Source organism: Herpailurus yagouaroundi, unplaced genomic scaffold, assembly GCF_014898765.1.
Source record: "Herpailurus yagouaroundi ecotype Mexico unplaced genomic scaffold, PumYag 64973, whole genome shotgun sequence".
NCBI classification, from domain to species: domain Eukaryota; kingdom Metazoa; phylum Chordata; class Mammalia; order Carnivora; family Felidae; genus Herpailurus; species Herpailurus yagouaroundi.
The window spans coordinates 1-9,139 of record NW_024418211.1 but is presented as its reverse complement, the minus strand read 5'-3'; the positions used below and the strand labels follow the sequence as shown (position 1 = coordinate 9,139).

At 54.2% G+C, this 9,139-nt stretch overlaps 1 protein-coding gene across 1 annotated transcript; it reads right to left on the bottom strand.

The window, feature by feature from the left end:
• Positions 1-2,258: 2,258 nt before the first annotated feature.
• LOC121024457 (palmitoyltransferase ZDHHC18-like) lies at positions 2,259-9,135 on the bottom strand (the record flags this gene model as incomplete). The annotated part of the gene is made up of 3 exons (XM_040466690.1): positions 2,259-2,594; positions 4,554-4,714; positions 8,948-9,135. Coding segments are annotated over 3 exons (570 nt in total), but the record flags the coding sequence as incomplete, so codon positions are not given.
• Between the last annotated feature and the right edge of the window lie 4 nt (positions 9,136-9,139).

Below are 9,139 nucleotides of genomic sequence, written 5' to 3'. Positions count from 1 at the left end.
GAAAGAGGGCATGGCCGTAGAGGGGCTGTGGGAACAAAGCACAGGCAGTGGGGCAGAGGGCTGCAGGGGTGGGAAGTGCGGGCAGGTAGGCTGGAGTGTGCCTTCACCCTGCAAGTACGCCTCTGCGGGCAAGTCTGCAGGAAAGTGGAAGACGATCTGTTTCCTGGCCTCAACACTAGGCAACACGAATTCATGGGATGAGAAAGTTACTCTCTCTTCAATTTTCACTCAAGCCTTTGACTCCATCAAGGGGAAAAGTCTCAACTTTAAAAAAAAATTTAAATGTATGTTTATTTTTGAGAGAGAGAGAGCAGAGAGAGCAGAGAGAGACAGAGACACAGAATCCGAGGTAGTTTCCAGGCTCCGAGCTGTCAGCACAGAGCCCAACACAGGGGCTCGAACCCACACACCGCAAGATCATGACCTGAGCTGAAGTCAGACCCTTAACCGACTGAGCCACCCGGTCGCCCTAAAAAGTCTCAACTTCTAATCCTAATACCTGTGATCCTCACAGGCCTCAAAGGGACTGCTTTTTGCTAGCAACTGTAACCACAAGAGTTCTGTAACGTTGCTATGTTTCTGTTTTTATGATTAGGTTCTATTCCCAGTAAGAGGCTCTTGCTTACAAGGTTGGTAACAATGTTCCTTGTAAAATACACTTAAAAATGAGTCACCTAAAGGAAACACTAAGGAAATTGAAGGTACAAGATGAGGTGCAGAAAGGGAAAAATTGCGAACGTTGTACTCAAAAGACCGATCTTCAGGAAATACTGTTGAGGGCACCTGGGAGTCACCCGAATTCTAAACCAGGGAGGGCTGGGGCCAAATCTGAGTCCTGGGAAGACAACTACGACTGAAGGGAGGCGCCAGGTGTTGGGGCCTGGTCAGCAGTCAATCCAGGCGGCAAATGAGACAGGTCTGCCCTAGGGCAGTGGGCTTCAGAAGGACCTGAGGGGAGACACCCTGGGCACAGACAGGCTGCGGTTTGTGACCTGCTGTGTGGTGGCGGAAGGAGACACAGCCTTTATGTCCATTCTGTGAGCCGTAAACGTGTCTACATTAGCATCTGTCACTCAGATCTGGATGTTTCTATCGTCTCCCATCAGACTGGGAGCAATGTTGGCACCTCCTACCTCTTTTCCAACTTCCCAAAGTGCCTGGACTCTGTATGGCCCTGTGGGATGACCCAGCTACAGGGCTTGCCAGCTGACAAGTCAACATCTCAGACCCGGGTGACCAGCCACCCCGGTTCGCCTGTGCCTGAGGGGTTCCCCGGACACGAGACTGGAAGGAGCTGGTCACCCCACTTCAGACGGTCCTTGAAAGGCAGGAGCCTTGGGCTAGAACCTGTTGGGCTGGAGTGGCTGGCCTATGGGGCCAAAGCAAGAAGCGCACAGTCCGCATGGGCCCCGGTGAGCATCAGTTCATGTTTATGTGGACAGCACCATCCACCTCAAAGTAGGTCTCCAACCTTCTGGAAAAGGCTCAGTGACCTTTGTCCTTTTCAAGAAAATGTATTTCACCCTGATTAGAAACCTCCTGGCCACACCCTCAAATTTGGCTCCTGTTCAAGTTTCAGAGTTCAGAGGCCTCAAAGATGTCACTTTCCAGGCTTAGCAGCTGTTCCCAAAGGAAAGTCTCTAACCCTGACATTTAGGGTCCCGTGGGACTAACTCCACCCCATTCTCCAACCAGAATTTCTCTAATTCTCTGAAGTATTACTCCTTTTCCAGCCAATATGGCCTGCTCAGGGTTCCATGCCTGTCCTTGCTCCTTCCCACTCTGTTCTCTCCTCCTATGTTCCATCTGCCTGGAGGCTCCCTTCACACATATTCCTGGGCTTGAACTCTACCCAAACTTTAAGCTTTGGCTCAAGGCACCTCTCCATGAAGCTTCCCCATATCCTCCAGGCAGAAGATACTCCTGTTTCTCTGATCCACCTCCAAAGCCTGATCTCACCTGTAGCAGCTGGTTAGGCATTCTACCTGGGACTGAGCTAGCCTAGAAACCATCGGAAGGCAGGGTTCACCTGAGATTCATTTTTGGCCTCCCACCTCCACCCCTGTAGTCAGGAGCCAGCATATAGAATTAACACATAAATGATTAAACTGTAATGCCTAACTGGGAGAAGTTCCAACTGTCTCTCCATCAGGCACCTAGGGACATCAAGGAGGGCCTCTACAGAGGCTCAGCCATTCAGCCAATATCCCTGGACCCTCCACTTGGCAGACTAGGTAAACAAGACCTCACTGTCCAGGAAAGGCTGCCGGGCCTGCCCGACAATTCTGTAACCACCACCATGCAGCACAGGGCCAAGAAAGGAAGGACACGGAGCTCTTGGAAGGTGTCGTGGAAGGTCTGGCCCAACTGGGGTCATGAAGGCTGCTCAGAGGACGGAATACCTGGGCCGAGACATAAGAATGAAGATGGTGTGGCCACAGAAGACGGGGAATGCATCCCTGTGGCCATCTCAGAAAAGAAAGCAAGGCATTTGGGAATCAAGGCACACAGTCCGTCTCCACGCCTCCACTCCCTGGCCACGTGATCCCCCTGCCTCAGTTTCTGCATCGGCACAGCCGGGCCGCTGAGAGGATCTGTGGGGATAATGGATGGAAAACACTCACTACACGCAGCCAAGCGGTCCCCAAACATGGGGGATTACAGTTGTCATTATTGCCCACACGACTCACAGGAGGCCAGAGGATTCCAGGTGGCCAGATCCCCAAGCTCAGGCTGGACTGGACAATAATCCTGCCTCACGATTAGCCCTGAGTTGGAGGCAGGAGAAACGGGTTGCCACAGAGCCTCCCCTGTGGCCAGGTGGACCGCCCAGGTCCGACTGCAGCAATCTGAAGGAGCAGAGTTGAGTCTAAGAGGCCAAGTGGTGAGTGGTCCAGTGGGGCAAGGGGGAAGGAAGCTGGATGCAGGCCGAGGAAGACAGCAATCGAGGGCGTGGCCGAAGACAGGCCTGGGCAGAGGGATGAGCCGAAGAACGAAGAGCAAGAGAACATCCTCACCCTTCCTGCCCACCCTCCCGAGCTGTGCCAGAGAAGCAGTGAAATGACTCCCAGTGATGGATGCAGCAGCTCTGACATTAACAGGCCACCGGGTCTGTTCAAGGCCAGTCAGACGTTTAAAAGCCTGTCTGAAAGCCACCCTGTGAGGGGAAGGAGCCAACCACAGACCGGAAACCCGGTGTGCAAAGAGCCATGTCACTTCTCCCCAGGAAGGAGCGAGGGTGCAGCAAGCTGAGATTAAGGCCCAGCACCCAGCCTCCCAGGGGGACCCACACAGTGGTCTGGGAGGAATCAAGGGCTATCTGCGGTGCCTTGGGAGCACAGGTTCTTTCTGGCCACAATGGCCTTCCTGCTGTTCCTTACACATACCAGCTTGGGGCGCCTGGGAGGCTCAGTTGGTTAAGTATCCGATTCTTGATTTTGGCTCGGGTCGTGATCTCACGGTTCGTGGCATTAAGCCCCGCGTCGGGCTCTATGCTGACAATGTCAAGCCTGCTTGGGATTCTCACTCGCTCTCTTTCTGCCCCTCCCCTGCTCATGCTCTCTCTCTCTCTCAAAATAAATAAATAAACATTAAAAGCAAACAAACAAACATACCAGCTTGTTCACCACTTCAGGCTTTTGCTTTTACTGTTTCCAGACTGTGCGTTACTGGCTCCATCACGCCATTCAGAGCTCCTCTCAAGTACACCTCCTCCTACAGGGTTTCCCAGATCACCTACTCTAAACTCCCCACTCCCCACACCTACTGTGCTTTTCCCCTAGAAGCCCACAGAGTTCAATCCCTTGTCTCTTCAGGTCTTTGCTTCTTTGCTCAGAAGTCACGTCCTTCACAAAGTATTCCCTGACCACCCAGTTTAAAATCATACACCCTCCCCCCCCCCCCCAGCTCTTATCCTCCGTCCCTACTTTACTCTCCCCTGACGTCCTAGATATTTGTTAACTGTCTTTCTCCTCCCACTGGAACATCAGCTCCGAGAGCGCAGGGCATTACTGTCCTATTTGTTCACTACTGTATCGTCAGCATCTAGAAAAGGGTCGGGCACATAATAGGGGTTCGACAAATGATGAGTGAATGAGTGTATATGAATGTTTAAGAGCCGGGCCTCTGGTCAGACTGTATGAGATCTCATTCCAGCTCTTCCACCTCCTGTAATGATCTTGGACCACTTACTTTACTCCTCTGAGACTTAATTTAATCAGTAAAAGGAGAGCAACAACAGTCCTGGTCTCATAGGATTATTGGGGGATTAAATAAGATCATGCATGTAAAGAGGTGAAGACACTGCCTGACCCCCAGCGAGCACTCAGTACTAAGCTGACGGCCATGGTAGCCTTCATCGGCTAGCATTTCTTACTTGCTCCTCTGTTCCCTTGTTTATCATGCGTTTCCACCCTAGGGTCGACTCCAGCCTGCCTCACTCACTACCGTGCCCTCAGTTCCTGGCAAGGTGTGGGAAGAGAAAATCGGGCCTCCTCTCAAACCAAGGAATGTGGAGGCGGGAGACGCAGCTTCAGCTGGAGTAGGAGCCTCACCGATTTGTTTCTCTAGAGCGGCTGCCTCACAGACGGTGGCCCGGGGCAGGATCCCAGGGTCGGTGAAGCTGGTCTGCAGCAGGCAGCTCATGACGAAGAAGAAGAGGATGGCAGCGATGATGGGGATGGCGAGGGTCAGCTGGCGGGCCAGGAAGGGACAGCTAGAGAGAGAGAGAGAGGGAGAGAGAGATGAGCAGATACCCCAAGGGCTCCCTGGAACACAGGGCTACAGCACTAGACAGGTGTCATGCCATCAACACTACTCCGCATTCTGGCACACAGCCTTTCCCTGAGGAAGAGGGACAGCTCCTAGGTGAGCGAAGCCACTCCTCCAAGAGTGCCTGGAGCAGACATCACTAATTGATCTTTGCACTTTCCCTCTGAGCCAGGAGCAGACATGATCAATAGAGCCCAGAACTTTTTTTTTTTTTTTTTTTTTTTTTAAATGAGCTAAGGACAGAGGTCTAGATCCCAGCACTCTTAACCCCGGCACTTAGCTGCTGCTTCAGAATCCTTCTAAACACAGAGCTTCAGGCAGCCGCTACCAATGAACTAGGCAGTCACTTGAGTTGACCGTCCACGACAATGTTCACTTATTCATTCATTCAGTTACTCCACAAATATTTAGCGAGGTCTCACATATGCCAGGCAATACCATCAACAAACAGCAGGAATAATGGCAGTGAATAAGAGTGTTGTTTCTCCGCCTGTCATGAGGCTGCGGTCTAGTGGGGAAAAGACAGGTAAACAGAGAGAGGTGCTACACAGGGCTTTGTGTGCTAACATGGGAGAGAGGAAATCAGCAGAACAGTCAGGAATATCTGGCTGGGGGCGATAACGTCTAAGCTAAAATCTGAAGAATAAGTAGGGGTCAGCCACGTGCAGGGGGTTAGGGGAAGAGCATGGTCTATGCACTGCCACTGTCATCCCAGGGCTGGCATCCCAAGCCCATGCTTTCAGGTCCCTGACCCCAGTTGGTTTGGAGGACAGCCTGTGCTCAGGCTGACCCTGAGGCCTGCCCAAACTATTAACCGCTGTCCTACGCTGCCTTCCCTCCCAGAGCTAGAGTGGCACCTGATGGGGTGAGGAGCTGCTACTTGGGAAATGACAGGCTGCTGGGAGGCCAGAATCAGAAGAGGCTCCAGGAGCTGGCACAGTCACAGAAAGCAAACCTGTGGACACATACTCTGTTTCCACAGCCTCTACTCCCAGAAGCTCTGGCCTCCAGAGAGGCCCTTCCCTTGAAGAGCAAAGACTGCCAGGTCCAACGGCTCCAACTGGGCCACATTCCGCCCCAAACATCTCAGTGGTCCCTGGGTTCAAGACTCAAAGCTGGGCCCTCTGTGTCACCCACATGCCAATCAACCAGTTCATGTATAACCAGACTTTTGGGGGGACGGAGACGAAGTCTGAGACTTGTAGAGCACTCAGAAACACCAAGTGCTAGCTCCCTGATTTTACAGAGGGGGGCTCTGAGGCCCACAGCCACATTCAAGGTCACCCTGTCGGCCAAAGACAGGACTGGGGCCCCCGGGCCCTCATCAGCTACTCTCTCTGTTCATTCAACAAATATTTACTGTCCTGAATGCCTACTACCCACCAGGCCCAGTTCTAGGCACCAAAGACAAAACAGTGTGGAGAACGAAGCCCTTCTGTGGCGAAGAGACAGGCAACAAACTAGCAGAAAGTATAGGCATAGTATGTTCAGATGGTGGCAAGTGCTTCCAGAAAACAAGTAGTCAGGGAAGAGGGGATAGGAGAGAGGGGAGTGGTTTGTTCACTTATAGGGGCAGTTAGGGAAGGAGGGAAAAAAAGTGAAGGAGTGAGCCATGAGACTATCTAAAGGAAGGGTATTCCAAATGGTGCAAAGGCCCTGAGGCAGGAATAGGCAAAGAGGCCAATGTGCCTGGAGGAGGACGCACAGGGGGATAGTGGGGGGAGATGGACGGAGAGGAAGACTTTGGTTCTTATCCCAGAAAGCCAGGGAGAACTCCAGGGGGAGCCTGGGATCTGACTTAGAATTAAAGGGGCACTGTGGCCTCCATGTGGGGTGGGAAGTGGGGCAGAAGCCAGATACCCTGCTGAGAGCCCTGTGCAATAATTTACCCAACCAAACAATGAAGCAAAACCATTCTCAGCAGGAAAAGCCCTAGAGAGCCACGCTACCTTTTTCCAGAGCAATGGAAGAGTGTGAGCTCACTCACTCTCCAGCGTTCCCACACCCTGGGTCCCTACCGAGGTAACACCCCAGTCTAGACCCAGGGGAGGTCTGAGCCCAAACCCCAAACCCTCCTGCCAACTCCACCAGCCCAAGTGAAGAAGGGCAGAGACAAGGCAAGATGATTCACAAGCCCTCCCTGAACCCAGAAGTCCTCTTTTCTCCCTTCTCTGGGGGACAAATCTGTCATCAGTCAAGATACCCACGCAACCCAGAGAAGATCCTGCTTCTGAACTAACCGAATCCCACGCCTCAGTGTCACAGGGCTGGGGGCGGGGGGGGGCGGGCGGCGGGGGGAAGAGGGCGGTCAACTTCCTCCCGCTCAGGCTGCAGCCCTGGGGGTACTGGAAAAGGAACTTTCAAAACACTCATGCGGGTCGTGTCGGGTCAGCTCAGCAAGGTGGATCTGAAACTCAGCCCAAGGAACACACTGGAGGCTGGGGGCTCCCCAGAGCTCCTGCGTGTTATATTTTCCTGGAACTTTTCATCCACCCTGACTCAGAAAGGAAGGGTGAAAGGGAGAAGCTAATTTGTAGGAAGTCCTCACCTTGCTTCAAGGGGAAACCCAAGGTTGCAGATACATGATCTGGCAGCTGGAGAGGGTACCTGGCGGTGGCGTCTTTGTGGCAGCCTTAGCACGGCCACAGGCCCTAAGGACGTGTTTTATGGTGAAGAAAACAGCTAATAACAGCAGCCAGCATTAAGTGCTTGTTACTGGTTAAAACCTTACACACATGACATAGTGCCACCCTCATGACAACCTATTATAAACCCCATTTTATAGATGACGAAAGTAGGGCTCCAAGGTGAAGGGACTATCCCAGAGTCACGTGGATAGTGTGTGGTGGGGCTGGGATTTGAACCAGGTCTGTTGGCTCCAGAGATGGAGTTCTTAACCACACCGCACAATTAAGCAAGACCACAAAGGATGGGGGAGAACCCGGAGGGGAAGCTGTGTGGGTGAGTGTGAGTGTGTGTGCAAGGGATCACACAGCAGACGGCTCAAGCTAGAGACCAAAGGTGGAGTGCAAAACTTCTGGGAAGTGACAAGCATTCCTCCTCCAACCAGAAAAGGGAGCTACTGTGTGGGCCTACCCTGGGTCACGGGGGGGATGTGAAGAGGTCAAAACCCCACAGGGGCAAACAGGACCTATCACACCAAAGCACTGCGGACTCTCTTGAAAAATAACAAGGCACTGCAGCTGTTCCTGCCATGGGACAGGCCAGAGGTTTGCTCCAGAATGGTGAGAATGCAAAGAAAGGCAGGGGTACATGGGGAGGGGGACAGGGACCTGCCAGAGTCAGAGGGAAGGACTGGAACCACTGGGGAAACTAAGGAAGGTACTGGAGAGGGAAGGGAGGCCTAAGAGGCCCAAAGCAGTCTGGGAAGATTGCCTGAGGGCCTAGAGGGAGAATGACTGAGGTGAAAGGAAGGGGGAAGGGTCTGAGAGTAAGAGATGACAGGGGACCCCAGAAGGGACCCTGGTGGGACACAGAGGCAGCTGGGAGAATTGTGATGGGTAGTATAAAGCCAAAGGACACAGAAAAGATCGAGAAGTTGTCTGGAAGGGATATAAAGCAAAGATGCCTCAAGGGGTCAGAAAGAAGCGGGGGCTGGCCAAGAGATGGTCCAGCAGAGAGGTGAGGGCCAGGGGATCCGGGAGGCCTGAGCCAGGTTCTGAGAGGGAAGAGAGGATGGGTCGGTGCAGGGACTGGCAAGTATGGGCCTCCTGGCAGAGGCTGGCAAAGGCAGGGTGCCAGGGAAAGGCAGGGAGGGACAGGAGACAGGCCAGAGGATGGGGCGATGGGGCCCCGTGTGGACAGAGCATCCAGATGGATGGAGGAAGGACAGTAGGGGTGGGGTTGGGGCGGTGGGTGGTGAGGGCCAGGGAGGGCCGATGAGAGACACGCGAGGGGACTGGAAAGGCCTGGGGGCAGATCCTGAGCGGGCGAGGACGCAGGCCCGGGAGGAGCAGGGAGGAGAGAGTGCCTGGCAGGTGCAGGGAAGGGTGGAGCGCCCGAGGAGGTCGGAGTGGACCGGGCGCCCAGCGGGAGACCAGAAGGGCGGGAGTGCTCGCCGAGGAGCCGGGCGGGTGGAGTGCGCGGCAAGGGGCGGAGGGGACCGGAGGGATGGGGGCGCCCGAGGGGGCGGGGCCGGGGGCACCGCGGGACTCACTCGAAGACGAAGAAGAGGATGGTGGTGGTGAGGATGAGCAGCAGCGTGAGTGCGAAGACGCCGCCGTGGCCGGCCAGCATGAGGCGGCCGCCGCAGTAGAAGCGGTTGCGGCCCGGGAACACCTCCCACTTGCGCCGCGGGCGGCGGCCGATGCTCCCGCTGCCGCTGCCGCTGCCGCTGCTGCTCCAGCGC